Source organism: Microcebus murinus, chromosome 13 (genome assembly GCF_040939455.1).
Source record: "Microcebus murinus isolate Inina chromosome 13, M.murinus_Inina_mat1.0, whole genome shotgun sequence".
NCBI classification, from domain to species: Eukaryota; Metazoa; Chordata; class Mammalia; order Primates; family Cheirogaleidae; genus Microcebus; species Microcebus murinus.
The window spans coordinates 84,177,346-84,194,640 of NC_134116.1; the positions used below are offsets into that span (position 1 = coordinate 84,177,346).

The window sequence follows — 17,295 nt, forward strand, 5'->3', positions numbered from 1 at the left end:
TGCCAGTGCTGTGACTTCCGTCCCCGCCACGCCCAGCCTGTGCCCGCCACACCCTCGGTGACTGGCGGCCACTGCAGCCCGCCCCAGGCGCCTCCCGACCGTCGCGTGTTCCGGGGCGCCGTGGGGGGCTGTGTGCCCCCCCCAACCCCACCCCGTGTCCCAGGCGCCCCTGCCCCCACCTCACGCCCCCGAGCCAGAGGGGAGGTTGGAGCCCAGAGAGACAGAGCCTGTCCCCTAACGCATTTATTGTGTCTTCCGAAGAGATGCCGGGGTCGCCGCGCCCCAGCGGGCAGCGGTCGTGTGCGGGGCTCACGCCGGCTGGTCGTCCGCCTCGGGCCTGTGTCAGGGCGGGGAGGGTCTTCCGCGTGGAGGCAGGCGTGGTCCGCGCCGCGCTCCGCCTGGCGTCCTGGGACAAGGAGACGGAGCCTCAGCGGCTGGCGGGGGAGGCTCTGGGGGCAGGTGGGCACCATCCCCGCGACACCTGCCTGCCGTCCCCGCCACCCCCTCTCCGAGCCCAGTACCTGCTGCGCGGCTACGCGCCGTCCTTCACCTTCCTCCTGGTCGTGTACGGGATGCAGCACACCCAGCTGGTCCGCGCCCTGGGGGGGGGGCAGGGGGAGCGAAGGGGTGAGCAAGGTCCCGGCTGGCCTCGCGCTCTAGAGCAGCACCCCTACCCCTGCGCATGCCGGCAGGTGCCCTCTGACCTCTCTTTCCCCCCAACACCTGGTGCTCTGCTGGCTGACAGGTGGGGCCCGCCCGCTCTGCCCCAGGTGTGCACAGACGGCTTCCGGAAGTGGGGGAGGAAATGCCCCCCCCAGTGTGACCCAACCAGCGTCACTCACTCGTCTTCCGACCCATCTCCTGTGTCCATCCGGGACCGATGCTCTTCCTTCGCGGCACAGGTGGCCACCTGTGGGGAGCAGCAGGACAGGTGTCGGCCGCAGCCACCTGGCCTGACCGGCGACCTGCCGGAGGGTCAGGGGCAGTCGGCGCAGAGACAGGGGCGCAGAGACAGGGGCGCAGAGACGGGGGCGCGGAGGGGACGGGGGCGCGGAGGGGACGGGGGCGCGGAGGAGATGGGGGCGCGGAGACGGGGGCGCGGAGACGGGGGCGCGGAGACGGGGGCGCGAGATGGGGGCGCGGAGGAGATGGGGGCACGGAGAGGGGGCGAGGAGAAGGGGGGCGCGGAGATGGGGGCGCGGAGGAGATGGGGGCACGGAGAGGGGGCGAGGAGAAGGCGGGCGCCGAGACGGGGGCGCGGAGAAGGGGGGCGTGGAGAGGGGGCGTGGAGATGGGGGCGTGGAGACGGGGGCGCAAAGAGGGGGGCGAGGAGACGGGGGCGCGGAGAGGGGGCGAGGAGAGGGGGCGCGGAGACGGGGGCGTGGAGAGGGGGCGCGGAGACGGGGGCGCGGAGAGGGGGCGTGGAGACGGGGGCGCGGAGAGGGGGCGCGAAGAGGGGGGCGCGGAGATGGGGGTGCGGAGATGGGGGAGCAGAGAGGGGGCGCGAAGAGGGGCCGAGGAGATGGGGGCGCGGAGACGGGGGCACGGAGACAGGGGTGTGGAGAGGGGGCATGGAGAGGGGGCGCGGAGAGGGCCCCAGATGACCTCCCACCGACAGGGCTCTGCTGAGGGGAAATTTCAAACTGGGGGCCCTGACCAAGGAACTGCGCCCTGACGTGGCCTCCCCGACCACAGACAGGGACTCGCAGCCTGTTCCTCCCACTCTGATGCTGGCTGGCCCTCCTCCACCCCATGGAACCCACGTACTCCAGGAGTGGCCTCCTGGGGGAGTCACAACCAGCGCTGTCCGCCTTAGGGCAAAGGGATGTCTGGAAAATCACCAGCCCCAGGCAGAAGCCTAAACTTGCCAAGAAAGAACTTTAAGAAACCTCCAAAATGATGACGGTTTGCTACAGCTGAGAAACGAAGGAAGGCATGCCAGATATCTGTGTTGGAAGGGCCCAGACAAGCCTCGGGTCAACCTCTTCTTTTTATAGATAATGAAGATGATGGTGATGATGGTTATGATGATGATGGGTACAATGGTGGTGATGGTGGTGGTGGTGGTGATGATGGTGGTGATGATGGTGGTGATGATGGTGGTGACCAGTTGGTGGTGGTGGTGGTGGTGACCAGTTGGTGGTGATGGTGGTGGTGGTGATGATGGTGGTGATGATGGTGGTGACCAGTTGTTGGTGGTGGTGGTGGTGGTGATGATGGTGGTGGTGATGATGGTGATGGTGGTGGTGACCAGTTGGTGGTGATGGTGGGGGTGGTGGTGGTGATGATGGTGATGGTGGTGGTGATGGTGGGGGTGGTGATGATGGTGATGGTGGTGGTGATGGTGGGGGTGGTGATGATGGTGATGGTGGTGGTGATGGTGGGGGTGGTGATGATGGTGGGGGTGGTGATGATGGTGCTGGTGGTGCTGGTGGTGCTGGTGGTGGTGATGGTGATGGTGGATGGTGATGGTGGAGGTGGTGCTGGTGATGGTGATGATGGTGATGGTGGTGGTGATGGTGATGGTGATGATGGTGATGGTGGTGGTGCTGGTGATGGTGATGATGGTGATGGTGGTGGTGATGGTGATGATGATGATGGTGATGGTGGTGGTGCTGGTGATGGTGATGATGGTGATGGTGGTGGTGATGGTGGGGGTGGTGATGATGGTGATGGTGGTGGTGATGGTGGGGGTGGTGCTGGTGATGGTGATGATGGTGATGGTGGTGGTGATGGTGGGGGTGGTGATGATGGTGATGGTGGTGGTGATGGTGGGGGTGGTGATGATGGTGATGGTGGTGGTGATGGTGGGGGTGGTGATGATGGTGACGGTGGGGGTGGTGCTGGTGATGGTGATGATGGTGATGGTGGTGGTGATGCTGGGGGTGGTGATGATGGTGATGGTGACAATGTAGGTGATGGTGGTGGTGGTGATGGTGATGGTGGTGGTGATGATGTAGGTGATGGTGATGGTGATGATGGTGATGGTGATGGTGATGGTGGTGGTGATGATGTAGGTGGTGATGGTGATGATGGTGGTGATGGTGGTGGTGGTGGTAGTGATGGTGATGGTGGTGATGGTGATGGTGATGGTGGTGGTGATGATGGTGATGGTGATGGTGGTGGTGGTGGTGGTGATGGTGATGATGGTTATGATGATGGGTACGATGGTGGTGGTGATGGTGGGGGTGGTGATGATGGTGATGGTGACGATGTAGGTGATGGTGGTGGTGGTGATGGTGATGGTGGTGGTGATGATGTAGGTGATGGTGATGGTGATGATGGTGATGGTGGTGGTAGTGATGGTGATGGTGGTGATGGTGATGGTGATGGTGGTGGTGGTGATGGTGATGGTGGTGGTGATGATGGTGATGGTGATGGTGGTGGTGGTGGTGGTGGTGGTGATGGTGATGATGGTTATGATGATGGGTACGATGGTGGTGGTGGCGATGGTGACGTGATGATGGTGGTGGTATCACAGTGATGATGGCAGTGATGATGGCAATACTGAGGTGTTCTGAGTGTCCGGCACTGTTCTGAGAACTTCACAACACCACCTAGAGTCTCGATACTACCATGATCCCCATCGCACAGAGGAGCCAACTGAGGCTCAGAGAGGGAAGAGCTGTTTGCACATTCGCCGGCAGAGCCATTCACCAGCCAAGACCAGGTCTCCCGACTCCCACCCCAACGCGACCCCACGGGAGGTCTGGGCCCCACAGACACCCTGAGGTTGGCCCAGGCCCTGGCGCCTCTGGTGGTGCTGGTGTGGGCGCAGGCTGGGGTGTGGGAGGGTGAGGGTGAGCCCCGCCAGGGCCCTCCCAATTGCCTGCCCGCAGCACACGCCTGCCACAGGAAGTTCTGGGGAAGGCTCTCAGGCCTGGCCTGAGACGCGCAGGCACCTTGCCGGTGGCTGGCGTGGCTTTGCGCGCATGAGGGCCTCGTCTTTACCTCCTCGGCGTGGTCTCTCAGGTCGATCTCCACAAACACAGATGGTTTCTGCGAATGGAAACCAAAGAGGTGGGCGGCGGGCGTGCATGAGCAAGGGAGGAAAGCGGAATTCCCAGGGGAACGGGGCTCCCGCCCTGGGGCTGCCCGGCCTGAGGATGCCACCAGGGCCACCAGTGCCACCAGATGCCACAGTGCGGGGCAGAGCGTGGGCGGCGGGAGCACCGGGAGCTGTCCTGGGAGGACTCAGCCCTCTCGCCCCACTCCACTCTCCTCCCACCACAGCCCTGGCAGCCTGGAAGGCGCCCTCCACCGGTGCCCTCTGGGACCAGGGCTTCCGGGCACGGGGCAAGGCCCAGAGCTGGGGCGACCCCTTCCCCCAGCCCTGCTCAGCGGGGCGGCGCGTGGATTCTGCACCCACGGAACCACAGGCCACACCGGCACCCAGGTAGTCGGGACTCCCACCCAGGCGTGGATGCCCCGGGGCTCAGCCGCTGCCCTGGGCCTCTCACTGGGCACCTCGGCTGGCTGGACCGTGTCCCCGATGGCAGCACTTTGGCCAACCCCAGGGACGTGTCTGGGGGGTGAAGGGCTTCTCAGAGCCAGAGTTGGAGCAGGGACGTCTGTGTCACAGCCTGGCCAGCTCCGTGTCTGCCCCTGCACGAGGCTTGGAGGAGAATAGAAGCCGCCTTCCCTCATCGGGTGCCCGGGGAGCCCAGCTCAGCACCGCCATGTCTCTGCCACGTCTCAGGGTCACACGAGGTCCCCCCTCCCAGCCCCCACGCACTGCCAGTGGCCGCAGCATCTGGCAAGCCAGGCGCGGACGCCGCCGTGGGCACAGAGCGTAGGGCTCGGCCCGCCCTTCAGCTCCCCGCCTGCTGAGATGACCCCCGCCACGGTCCGTGGCAGGCTCGTGGCCGGCGGGACTGGCGCCTGGACGGGCCTCCCCATCCCACTGGTGCCACCACGGCAGAGAGCACTTGCCTCTTTTTCCGGGTCCTTTAGCTTCACGGACTCAGGCTCCGGCTCCTGCAAGCCCAAAGACACCGACCAGGTAAACAGAGGCAGGGCTCGGGGGCAGGGGGCAGGGCTCTGCCGCGGCGGCCGGGCGCGACCTGACCTTGGCCTCCCCGCCACACTGCTCGCCGCGCTCGCCCTGCGGCTCCCCCGTGGCGCTGGGCTCCGGGCCACCCTTCTCAGGCTCCGGTTCCGTTCTTCCCGCCGCGGGCTCTGCCTGTGCAAGGTCGCCCTCCTCCTTCTCTCCTGCGTCTGCCTCCGCCTGGCTGCACGAGACGGGACACGCCGGCTTGGGGGCGCCGCTCTGGACACGGGGCCCCGGGGCCGTGCGCCGGGAGGGCCTCCCCGGGCAGAGGGGCCTGAGCCGCGGGTCCCCTGGCAGGGACGGTCTGGGCGGGAGGAGGCCGTCCGGAACTGCCCTCCGCTGCTGCCCCGGCACCAAGGTGTGCACGGCCAGCCTGGGTTGCGCGGAAGGCGGCGCCAAAGCTGGCTCTGGGGGGGACGTGGCCACCCCGTGGCACACACCGGAGCCCCCACGAGGGTGCCAGGCGGGACGGGGCGGGACGGGCATGGCCAGGTGTGCAGGAGCCTGCAGCCCGGGAGGACGGCAGGACCCCGGCCGCCGGCTCTGGGGGCTGCGGGCCCGACTTGGCCACGGTGAGCTCACTGCCTCGGGCTCCCCAGGGAGCTGCGCCAGGCTGGCCTGAGACACCCACCGCAGACACGTGGCACCTCACGCTTATCCGCCGGGGACTCCGGGGCCAGGTCACTCTGTGGCCCCACAGGGGACCCGTCTGTGAACCGGGGGGGGGGGGGGGACTGGCCCCGCCTGGGCCCTGCTGCAGCTGCTGGGAACCGGTCTTGTTGGCATCTGAGAAAAATCCCTGGTGGCCCGGTGACTGTCCCCTACTCCGATATGGCGGGAGGGTGCGCGGGCAGACAAGACCGGGCGCAGCGAGGTGGCGTGAGCAGGCAGGCGCCCAGCCCCCACCGAAGCCACTGGAGCTGCCCCTCGCGGCAACCGACTGCACCTGTCCCCAGGAGGGCCACTGGGGCGCAGTCGCGAGAGCCCCTGGCTGGGTCCCTCTCCGGATGTTTCTCCCCGACCCCCGTCCAGCCCTAGGGTGGGGTCTTTGGGGGACCCCAGGCCCCTCCCGGGTCTCCGGCACTCACAGCCCGTGCGCCTGGGTTTCCAGGGCTGCGCCTGGGCCCGCCACGCCAGGCCGCACTTACCAGCTGGAGTCTTCCACGTCACTCCGCGGGTCTTTCCCCGGATCCTCAGACTCTGGGGAGGAAGCACAGAGCGGTCATCGCGTCAGCTCCGTGGCCTCGTGCGCCAGCCTGGGGCCCGGCCCTGCCCCCATCGCTGGCCGTGTGCTCAGCCTCCCGCGGCTGCAGCTCCGGCATGTTCCACCGCGCAGCCCCACGGCGCTGGGCCCCCAGGGACTTGGGGGAGGCCCGTGGCGACTTCTCGGTCTGGCCCAGCACGACGGTGGAGCAGCACAGCAGGGGTGGGCGAGGCCCCTGCCGCGGCCCGGCGTCCTGAAGCCGCCGTGGTTGTGCAGAGAACACTCCGGTCATGGACCCCCGGGCCCTCGTGGGGCATTGCCGGGTGTTCCTCGAGGTCCTTGTCCCAAAAGCAGCTGGCGAGGGTCCCGGGAGGCTCCTGGACCTCGCCCGGGCGCTGCGGGGCGTGCGGGTGCGAGCGGCTCTCAAGCTCAGCCCGCGCCAGGCCGGGGCGGGTCCCTGTCAGGAGGTGCAGGGCGTCCTCGGTTTCCCGCTCGCTCTGTTGTAGCGAAACGCCGAATTCCCAGGGAGCCTGCGGCCCGCACAGCCGTCTGCGGGGGGTCACGGGCCGGTTGCCGTCCCACCCGTCGGGTTTCTGGCCCGCAGACTCTGCCTGCTCCCTGCGGCTGGCAGGGACGCAAGCGGGGCGGGAGGCGCCAGGGCCCCGCGCGCCTGGCCGGAGTCTGCGAGCAGCCCCGCCCGGCACTTCCCGCCAGAACGGGAGAGTGGGACCCGCCACCCAGGCCTCTCCTCCAGCTCCGCGCCAGGCCCGGGCGTGGGGACTTCAGCAGGGCGCAGCTCTGGGGGGTCCCGGGAGGTGAGGCCAGCGGCTGACCACAGGGCTGACCACGGGGCCGACCATGGGCCTGACCACGGGGCCAACCACGGGTGGGCTGACCACAGGGCTGACCACGGGCCAACCACGGGGCCGACAATGGGCTGACCACAGGGGAGCTGGTATGAAGCCCGGGAGGTCACAGGGTGGGGATGTCGCAGGACGGGATGAACGTGCGCCGGGCTTCCGCGCCACGGCGTGAGCAGCGTCAGGACACGCAGTTGGGACGGCCCCTCAGCTGCCTGGTGGCGGCACGCTCTGGGGGCCGGGCTCCTGGAACACGTCTGGGCCCCACGCAGAGGGTCCGGGGCGGAGGGCGGCGTGTGCCGTGTGGCCCCTGCTGTGGCCCTGCTCTCACGCCATCTGGGGAAGGCCATTCCAGCACTGGGCCCTGCTTCTGTCCCTGCCCCTGTCCCTGCTCCTGTCCCTGCCCCTGTCCCTGCTTCTGTCCCTGCCCCTGTCCCTGCTTCTGTCCCTGCCCAAATCGTCCCTGCTCCTGTCCCTGCCCCTGTCCCTGCTTCTGTCCCTGCCCAAATCGTCCCTGCTCCTGTCCCTGCTCCTGTCCCTGCCCCTGTCCCTGCTCCTGTCCCTGCCCCTGTCCCTGCCCCTGTCCCTGCCCCTGTCCCTGCTCCTGTCCCTGCCCCTGTCCCTGCTCCTGTCCCTGCCCCTGTCCCTGCTCCTGTCCCTGCCCCTGTCCCTGCTTCTGTCCCTGCCCAAATCGTCCCTGCTCCTGTCCCTGCCCCTGGCCCTGCTCCTGGCCCTGCCCAAATCGTCCCTGCTCCTGTCTCTGCTCCTATCATCCCTGCTCCTGTCCCTGCTCCTATCGTCCCTGCTCCTGTCCCTGCCCAAATAATCCCTGCTCCTAGCCCTGCCCCTGCCTCTGTCCCTGCTCCTGTCCCTGCTATCGTCCCTGCTCCTGTCCCTGCTCCTACCATCCTTGTTCCTGTCCCTGCTTCTATCGTCCCTGCTCCTATTGTCCCTGCCCTGTCCCTGCCCCTGCCCTGTCCCTGCCCTGTCCCTGCCCTGTCCCTGCCCAAATCGTCCCTGCGCAGCCTCAGGTCGTGTCTTCTGGGGACTTTGCATGTCTTGGGGAGCCGGGCGATGGTGGCGGGTGCAGGCGCCACGACGGCTCACGTCCCCGGACGGCGCAGCTCTGGACTTTCACGTCGTCCAGGGCTTGAGCGAGCAAACCGCCTCCCACCTGCCGCGGGCTGACTCGGGGAGGGGTGGCCGGCAGGTGTGGAGAGCGCCAGCCCCGCCGTCTCTCGGCCCACTGGGGCCTGCGCCGCTCTGGGGAGGTGGCGCGGCAATCACGCCTGCACCCACGGGTGCTCCAACGAGGCCGGGACGTTTCACGCGCCCATCCCTGGGCCACGCCAGGCCCCATGTGGCATGTTTGGGGGTGTCCTGGCGTGGCGGAGGGCGTGATGTGAGGCGGGCCTGCACGTCCCGCCGGTCAAAGCCAGGCCAGCGCTGGGCGGCTGCGCAGAAGGTCCCCGCGGCTGCGCCCGGCCGGCCTCCCGTGAGCAGGTGGCCGCGTGGTCCCCAGGCCCGGCCCTCCCTGTGCCCCCTGCGCTGTTGTGCCGCCCGCGGGCAGGAGACCCTCCCGGCCGGCCGGCCTCCGTGTGTTCGACCCGAGGGGACCCGGAACGTTCCAGCACCCGCCCAGCCCTACCCGGCTCCTTGCGCGGCTTCCGGAGGCAGCTGGGAGGGTCGCCCTTCTGGTGCAGGCCGCCCACGCTGCGGCTCCTCTGCAGCTCGGCCACCTCGCCGGCTGTCCTGGCGTGCCCGGCGGCCGCCCCTGCCGGCAGGGCCCCGGGGCCGGGCCGGTGCCTCCTGTGGCCCGCGGCCGCGCCGTCCTTCTCCATCCCGACGCAGGGACGCGGCGCCGGCTCCCAGCACGGCCTCAGCGGGGGTGCATGGCTGCCCGCTCCCGGCCTCTGCTCTGGGAGAGTGGCCGGGATGTGCCCTGGGGACCCCGTTGCCGTGGGGCTGCTGTGATGTCACTGCGAGGTCGGAGGTCAAAGGTTGGCCCGGGCCGGTCCAGTGTCTCCTCCCGGGCAGGTGCAGCGGCCGGCCCAGCCCGGGGCCCCACGTGGGCGCCCTGCCCGCCGCCGGGACCCCTTCGCGGACCTGAGACTTCCTCTCGCCCAGGGCAGACTTGGGGCCGAGGGAGGGCTCGGGAGGGCCGTGCCGGCGCCCTCAGCACGCGGGGCGTGGCCTCCATGACGGCGCGGCGGACGGCTCCCTGGGCAGGCGGGTGAACTCGCCACCTCTCGTCCCCAGCCTGCGCCGTGTGGCTGCGGGATAAAGGCCGCGGGCCATGGCTGAACCATAGGAGTTCGTTCTCGCATTCCGGAGGCGTCTCCGTCCGAGATGGGGGTCAGCAGGGCTGGCTCCCCAGGGCCGCTCTCCCGGGGGGGGACGCGTCCCCCGTGTCCTCACGTGCTGTCCCTCCACGTGTCCCCGTCATCTCTGCTCAGAAGGACGACAGCCCGGCTGGCCAGGCCCCCCCTGGTGACCCTGTATTACCCGAGTCACCCCCTCCCGCCCCCCCACAGGCACACGGAGGTCCTGGGGCTCCGGCGTGAATCTGGGGCCCCCACACGGCCCGACAGACGCCCCCAGGCCTCACGAGGCCCGGCCGTCCGAGAGCCCCACCTCTGAGCGTCCTTGGCTGGGCGGGAATTAAACCACGCGAGGGGCAGCACGTGGTCCCGCGGGTTCCGTGTGGCGTGGACGCCGGCTTCCACACGTGGGCACTGGCGTGGAAGGAGCGTGCGGGAGGCTGGAGACGGTGGGGCGGGAGGCTGGAGACGGTGGGGCGGGCGGGCCCAGCTCCACCCGGGATACGGGAGACGCCGCCTTCCTCCCGCTCCGGCCGTGCCCGGGCGTCGTGGCTCCTCCAGGAAGACGCGGGGGCCCCGCCGGGCACGGTGTTTAAGGGCCTTTCTCCCAACGTAACCCCCACGCCACACGGCCTGTGCCCGGCGGGGTCCCCGCGTTCGGGGCGGCAGAAGGACCCTCAGACCAGCCCTCTGGGGCCTCCCCCGCCATGTCACAGCACCCCGGCGACCCGGAGGCCTCAGGTCACCTGCCAAGCGCCTCGGTGGGCAGCAGCCTCCGCCCTGGGGTCCCCCGACCTACGGCCCCCCGAGACCGAGGCTCAGAGGCGCCTGTGCCAACCCAGACGCCCGGCCGATGGCCGCAGCCAGGACGGACGCCAGGTAGCTGCGCCTCTGCCGCTCTCTCTGCGATGGCCCCCCGTCACCGGAACCAAGCGGGTCCCGCCGCCTCCGCCTGGTGTGGCCGCTCTGGCGCTCGGCCCGGCTGCTGCAGAAGCTCAGCCCCAGGCACCCGGACAGCCTCGCGGGCAGCGGGTCCCCCCGGGGTCACCCCCACAGCAGCCCTCTGCCCGGGGCGGGAGGAGGGGCCCAGGGGCCGGACCTGCCGTCCTCGCCCTGCCCCACCGGCCCGTGCGGCCTCGTCCTCGCCCTGCCCCACTGCCTCACCCTGCCCCGCCGGCCGTGCGGCCTCGTCCTCGCCCTGCCCCGCCGGCCCGTGCGGCCTCGTCCTCGCCCTGCCCCGCCGGCCCTTGCGGCCTCGTCCTCGCCCTGCCCCGCCGGCCCGTGCGGCCTCGTCCTCGCCCTGCACCGCCGGCCCGTGCGGCCTCGTCCTCGCCCTGCCCCGCCGGCCCTTGCGGCCTCGTCCTCGCCCTGCCCCACTGCCTCGCCCTGCCCCGCCGGCCGTGCGGCCTCGTCCTCGCCCTGCCCCACTGCCTCGCCCTGCCCCGCCGGCCGTGCGGCCTCGTCCTCGCCCTGCCCCACTGCCTCGCCCTGCCCCGCCGGCCGTGCGGCCTCGTCCTCGCCCTGCCCCACTGCCTCGCCCTGCCCCGCCGGCCCGTGCGGCCTCGTCCTCGCCCTGCCCCACTGCCTCGCCCTGCCCCGCCGGCCGTGCGGCCTCGTCCTCGCCCTGCCCCACTGCCTCGCCCTGCCCCGCCGGCCCGTGCGGCCTCGTCCTCGCCCTGCCCCACTGCCTCGCCCTGCCCCGCCGGCCCGTGCGGCCTCGTCCTCGCCCTGCCCCACTGCCTCGCCCTGCCCCGCCGGCCGTGCGGCCTCGTCCTCGCCCTGCCCCACTGCCTCGCCCTGCCCCGCCGGCCGTGCGGCCTCGGCCTCGTCCTCGCCCTGCCCCACTGCCTCGCCCTGCCCCGCCGGCCGTGCGGCCTCGTCCTCGCCCTGCCCCGCCGGCCGTGTGGCCTCGTCCTCGCCCTGCCCCGCTGCCTCGCCCTGCCCCGCCGGCCGTGTGGCCTCGTCCTCGCCCTGCCCCGCTGCCTCGCCCTGCCCCGCCGGCCGTGCGGCCTCGTCCTCGCCCTGCCCCGCCGGCCGTGTGGCCTCGTCCTCGCCCTGCCCCGCTGCCTCGCCCTGCCCCGCCGGCCGTGTGGCCTCGTCCTCGCCCTGCCCCGCCGGCCGTGTGGCCTCGTCCTCGCCCTGCCCCACTGCCTCACCCTGCCCCGCCGGCCGTGCGGCCCCGGCCCCCAGGAGGCCCTCACACCCACCCCCAGTGTGCCGGGAAGCGCCTGGCCTGGCGCCCAAAGCCAGCCCCGGACTCTCCCATAACGGCTGACACGGTGGTGCTAAAATAAAAAGGAGGAATAAAGGAATCAGGAAGGTGCCGGGCGTCTCCGCCTGGCCAGAGTCTCCGTCACGGCCCCCGTCCCTCCCCGTCCCTCCCCGAGTGGCCCGAGCTGGGGACACGGCGCAGCTGGAGCCCCCGTCCCTGCACTCGGAGCAGAGCCGCACGTGCCACGGCCCCCGCATGCCAGAACCCCCAGGTCACACTGCCTGCCACCAGAGGCTGTCACCTGTCATCAGAGGTGTCCCTGTCACCAGAGACACCACCTGTCATCAGAGGTGTCACCTGTCAGGGATGTCATTTGTCATCAGAGGTGTCACCCGTCACCAAAGACACCACTTGTCATCAGGTGTCTCATCAGAGATGTCACCTGTCATCAGAGGTGTCACCCGTCACCAAAGACACCACTTGTCATCAGGTGTCTCATCAGAGATGTCACCTGTCATCAGAGGTGTCACACGTCACCAAAGACACCACTTGTCATCAGAGGTGTCCCCTGTCAGAGATGTCATTTGTCATCAGAGGTGTCACCCATCACCAAAGACACCACTTGTCATCAGGTGTCCCGTCAGAGATGTCACCTGTCATCAGAGGTGTCACCCGTCACCAAAGACACCACTTGTCATCAGAGGTGTCCCCTGTCAGAGATGTCACCTGTCATCAGAAGTGTCCCCTGTCATCAGAGGTGTCACCTGTCACCAGAGATGTCACCCATCACGAGACACCACCTGTCAGAGGTGTCACCCATCACCAGAGATACTGCCTGTCATTAGTGGTGTCACCTGTCAGAGATCTGTCACCTGTCATCAGAGGTGTCACCCATTATCAGAGACCACCTGTCAGAGATATCACCTGTCATCAGAGGTGTCACCTGTCAGAGATATCACCTGTCATCAGAGGTGTCACCTGTCAGATCTGTCACCTGTCATCAGGGGTGTCACCTGTCATCAGGGGTGTCACCTGTCAGATCTGTCACCTGTTATAAGAGGTGTCACCCATCACCAGAGACACCACCTGTCATGATAGGTGTCACCTGTCATCAGAGTGGTGTCATCCAGCTCCCGAGCCGGCGCCCAGCCCCCCAGGCGTGACCGCAGGGCGCACGGAAGAGCACACCAGTCCTCAGCAAGAATAAAGTATCTCCTTTAATTGGCCAGTAAAATACGCTGCAAAACATTAGTATTTTATAAACAGACGTGAATACAAACCCTATTACAGCTCAGCGCAGCCTCACCGCCGTGTCCCCACGGCGACCGTACACTTTCCTCCACCGTTGTGGTGACAGGCAATGTCAGTCCCCGAGTCTGGGTTGAGCCTGAACGATGGTCCCCAACGGGGACGGGGAGACAGGGGCACACGGACCCGGTGCACACGCTTCCCAGCGCCCGCCTGCAGCCCCGTGGGACGCCGTGCGTGGAGGGGGCGTGGGAGGTGACGGCCAGCGTTCTGGGTCCACAGAGACGTGGCGAGAGGGCGCAGGCCGGGAGGGCCCATGTCACTGTCACCGCAGGCCCACGCCCACACGCCGGACTCCTCCCTGCGTGGATTCCCTCTGAGCACGGCCACTCTCCTGACACGCACGGGTGCCCGCCCGCGGCGGCCGCTCCTCGCAGGCCCAGCCCTGACGCCAGGAGTCACTTCCTAGCAAAGAGCTACCTCAAAGTGGTCCTTTAACAACGTTAAGACAAACAGCTTCGAAACCGCGTGGTGCCTCAAACCCCGTGGAAACGGCAAGAGTGTGAGCCAGGCCGAGAGCGGGCCCTCCCCGCGGCCCCTCTGCGGCGGGACCCCCGGGCCCTCAGCACCCCCGGGCGGATTTCCCCGAAGCTCTGCGTGTCCAGCGCAAAGCGACCCTTCGGCCGGGAACAAAGCCACATCCAGGGCCCACGGGGCAGTCGGTGCCCGGGGCGGGGCGCGGCGAGATCCATGCTGAGCTGCACACGCGGGCGGAAGCACGTGCTCTGTGGCAGAGGCGCGGCGTGGGCTCCCTCGTGGCTGTCGACGTCCACGGCCCGATGTCTGGCTGGCCGCGGGTCAGCAGGTCGAAAGCCGGCGGCCGCACTCCAGGACGGCGGGCGGGCGGGAGGGATGGCAGCTTCTCCGGGCGGCGGCGTGGCCCGGCGGCATGGCCCGGCGGCGTGGCTCGGCAGTGCGGTGGCTGCGCTGGTCCCAGGGAGGAGGCGCCACGGCCCACCCTCGTGCCCGCTCCCCTCACGGCGTGCACGTCAGATGGAATGCGTGGAGGTCTCCGACTGCTGCCTGACGCAGCTCTGGAAGGTCCTGTCGCCGATGGGGTGCTCCCTGCCGGGAGGAGAGCGTGAGCCCAGCCCTGCGCGGCCGGGACCTTCACCTTTCACCGCGGCAAGCACGGAACACGACGGAAGACCGACCGGCACGGAGCCCCCTCTGGAAGTGCCCACTGCGGCCCTCGTCTGTTGTGTGCACACACGTAGGTCATGTGTGTACGCACGTGTGGCATGTGTGTGGACTGTGTGGACTGCATGGAGTGTGCGGGTCAGCAGGTCGACCCACACCGAGTGTGGGTGTGTGTGCAGAGTGTGTGCACACGTGTGGGTACACACGTGTGGCATGTGCGGGGGCTGTGTGCAGTGCATGGAGTGTGCAGCACCTTTGCAAAGTGTATGCACACGTGTGGGTTCTGTGTGCACACATGTGTGGCATGTGTGGGGGCTGTGTGCAGTGCGTGGAGTGTGCAGCACCTTTGCAGAGTGTGTGCACATGTATGGGTACACACGTGTGGCATGTGGGGGGCTGTGTGCAGTGCATGGACTGTACAGCACATCTGCAGAGTGTGTGCATAACGTGTGGGTTGTTTGCACACATGTGGCATGTGTGGGGACTGCGTGCAGTGCGTGGAATGTGTAGCACCTTTGCAGAGTGTGTGCACACGTGTGGGTCGTGCGGGTACACACGTGTGGCATGCGTGGGGGCTGTGTCCAGCACATCTGCAGAGTGTGCACACGTGTGGAGTGTGAGCTCCAGGGCACGGGTCTGTCCGTCTGTGAGCCGTGCCCGGCACGTCACGGGGGCTCAGTAGCCGCCGCCGCCATGGCACACGCCTGACTCGAGCAGCAGGGCCGGCTGCAGGCGCCATCTCCAGCCCGCCAGCTTCACGCCCGGCATCAGCGGAGCGACGCCGTGGAAGGCGAGCGTGCGCTCTCCCAGAGGGGCCCTCCGACCCGCGTGCCGGTGAGCACGGGTGAGGGGCGAGGGACAGGCACGCCTAGGCACAGACGGGTCACGCCACCCAGGAGGGGCTTCACGCTTGGTCCCACGGGCAGCCTGTCCAGGCCGGGTCCTGGGGACCTGCCGCCGTCCCTGGCTCCACCACTTCCCTCCCAGATCCAACCACAGCCGCCCTGCGGGGGGTGACGAGGGGACAAGGGGGGGAGGGGACGAGGGGAGGAGGGAGGGGACGAGGGGAGGAGGGAGGGGACGAGGGGAGGAGGGAGGGGTCGAGGGGAGGAGGGAGAGGGCAGGGACAGGAAGGAGGGGACAGGAGGAGGGGACGAGGGGAGGAGGGAGGGGACGAGGGGAGGAGGGAGGGGTCGAGGGGAGGAGGGAGGGGTCGAGGGGAGGAGGGAGGGGTCGAGGGGAGGAGGGAGAGGGCAGGGAGAGGAGGGAGGGGACGAGGGGAGGAGGGAGGGGACGAGGGGAGGAGGGAGAGGGCGAGGAGAGGAGGGAGGGGACGAGGGGAGGAGGGAGGGGATGAGGGGAGGAGGGAGAGGGCAGGGAGAGGAGGGAGGGGTCGAGGGGAGGAGGGAGGGGTCGAGGGGAGGAGGGAGAGGGCAGGGAGAGGAGGGAGGGGACGAGGGGAGGAGGGAGGGGACGAGGGGAGGAGGGAGAGGGCGAGGAGAGGAGGGAGGGGACGAGGGGAGGAGGGAGGGGATGAGGGGAGGAGGGAGAGGGCAGGGAGAGGAGGGAGGGGTCGAGGGGAGGAGGGAGGGGTCGAGGGGAGGAGGGAGGGGTCGAGGGGAGGAGGGAGGGGTCGAGGGGAGGAGGGAGGGGTCGAGGGGAGGAGGGAGGGGTCGAGGGGAGGAGGGAGAGGGCAGGGAGAGGAGGGAGGGGACAAGGGGAGGAGGGAGGGGACGAGGGGAGGAGGGAGGGGACGAGGGGAGGAGGGAGAGGGCAGGGAGAGGAAGGAGGGGACAGGAAGAGGGGACGAGGGGAGGAGGGAAGGGTTGAGGGGAGGAGGGAGAGGGCAGGGACAGGAAGGAGGGGACAGGAGGAGGGGACGAGGGGAGGAGGGAGGGGAGGATGCCACTATACAGGCTCCCTGGGCCCACCTGCCCCATCCAAGGTGGGCTCCACCCTGGCAGTCCCAGGGCACCTGCCCACTCCGGGCCCAGTGCTGTTCTAGCAGTTTCCGTGACTAACCTCCCAACGACTCACGAGGGTCTTATAACCCTCGGGCCTGCGGAGCAGCGGGAGTTCCTCTCCGCTAACCCGCCCCGCCCTGCCCTGCAGCCCGTGGCCGCGCCGGCTGCCGTCTCTGCACGCCCCAGCACCTCCTGACACGCACGGGCCAGCCCGGCCTTGGCGGGAAGCGCAGGCCCAGGCCCGGCCCAGAGGCCTCAGGCGCCTGAGGCCGGCACGGCAGAGGGGCCGGGAGACAGCCGGGGGCCGGAGCACAGAGCCGGGCACCTGCCCTGAAGGGGGGACCACCGCCGGGCACGGGGCGGGCACCCCCGGGCTCTCCTGGTCGGGGGCGCACACGCGGGCTGGCGGGTGGCCCGGCCCCTCCCCCCGAGACCCTCCGGGCCGTGGCCGGGACCCCCGCGAGCCGACTCACTGGCTTCCGTATCTCGTCTTCTTGAACTTGTCCCTCCGGTACTGGGCGTGCTCCTGCTCCAGGGCCCCGACGCCGGCGATGAGCTGCCTCAGCGTCTTGTACGTCTCCTGGGGGTCGTCGATGACGAACGTGGAGTACTCCTCCTGCTCGGGGCCGGCGTACACGGACTTGCTCCCGCATGCCTCTGGGGACCGGGCAGGGCAGGGCGGTCAGCACCCTCGGGCACTCCAGGTAACATTCCAGAACGAGCGAGGGCCCGAGGTCGGCAGGGCAGAGGCCACGCCACGTGGCACGCGGGGGACGAGACCACCCACCTGCCGTGCTCGGCACCGTGGCGCGGCACACGCAGGGGAGGGGACGGGGCGGGTGGGGCAGACCCCATGGTCGAGCGTGGGGAGACAGAGTTCAGCTGATACAGTGCAGCGTCTCGAAGCAACCAGGACAAAACCGCCCGCCCCGAGAAAGCTTGGGGACTGCAGGGCTGACGCTGCCGGGGGCTCGAGCCGAGACAGAACCTCACCAGGCGTCCAGCCAAGCGGGGTCCACTGACCACGCCACCAAGAGGGCTCCTTACTGGGAGGTGACCGAGTGTGAGGGCGCTTCCACGTGTCCACTATCAGCCCTTTGCCTGTCCCACAAACACCCGCCTGTCCACCCACTCACCTGTCCATCTACCTGCCCCCACCCATATGCCCATCCATTTGTCCATGCATCCATTGTGCACCCATCCATCCCATCAATCTATCCATCCACCCACCACCCA

The 17,295-nt window shown here is 69.0% G+C and overlaps 2 protein-coding genes across 3 annotated transcripts in view; both read right to left on the reverse strand.

Annotated features, from left to right (window-relative positions):
- Positions 1 to 225: 225 nt before the first annotated feature.
- On the reverse strand, positions 226 to 9,079 carry C13H13orf46 (chromosome 13 C13orf46 homolog). The gene is made up of 8 exons (XM_076009643.1): positions 8,763 to 9,079; positions 6,199 to 6,250; positions 5,069 to 5,231; positions 4,933 to 4,977; positions 3,952 to 3,999; positions 843 to 910; positions 522 to 599; positions 226 to 406 (listed from the first exon to the last, which is right to left on the reverse strand). Exons 1-7 carry the CDS (start codon positions 8,953 to 8,955, stop codon positions 533 to 535), a joined length of 636 nt encoding a protein of 211 aa, XP_075865758.1. The 5' UTR covers positions 8,956 to 9,079; the 3' UTR covers positions 226 to 406; positions 522 to 532.
- A 3,767-nt stretch (positions 9,080 to 12,846) lies between these two features.
- RASA3 (RAS p21 protein activator 3) overlaps positions 12,847 to 17,295 on the reverse strand; it is a 66,942-nt gene continuing 62,493 nt past the window's right edge. For both annotated transcript variants that reach the window (XM_012765528.3, XM_076009616.1), the window contains 2 exons: positions 16,533 to 16,716; positions 12,847 to 14,020 (listed from right to left, as the gene is read on the reverse strand). In XM_012765528.3, coding sequence (XP_012620982.3) covers positions 13,945 to 14,020; positions 16,533 to 16,716 — 260 coding nt within the window. In that variant the 3' untranslated portion in view covers positions 12,847 to 13,944. The remainder of the gene's footprint in view (positions 14,021 to 16,532; positions 16,717 to 17,295) is intronic.

Bases quoted from the DNA above. Each gene is read 5' to 3' on its own strand.
- C13H13orf46 (XM_076009643.1), bottom strand. From the start codon at position 8,955: ATGGAGAAGGACGGCGCGGCCGCGGGCCACAGGAGGCACCGGCCCGGC. The intron at 6,251-8,762 runs GTAGGGCTGGGC...CTTCCTCCCCAG, and splicing joins GAAGCCGCGCAAGGAGCCGG to AGTCTGAGGATCCGGGGAAA. The intron at 911-3,951 runs GTAAAGACGAGG...TGCTCCCCACAG, and splicing joins TGAGAGACCACGCCGAGGAG to GTGGCCACCTGTGCCGCGAA.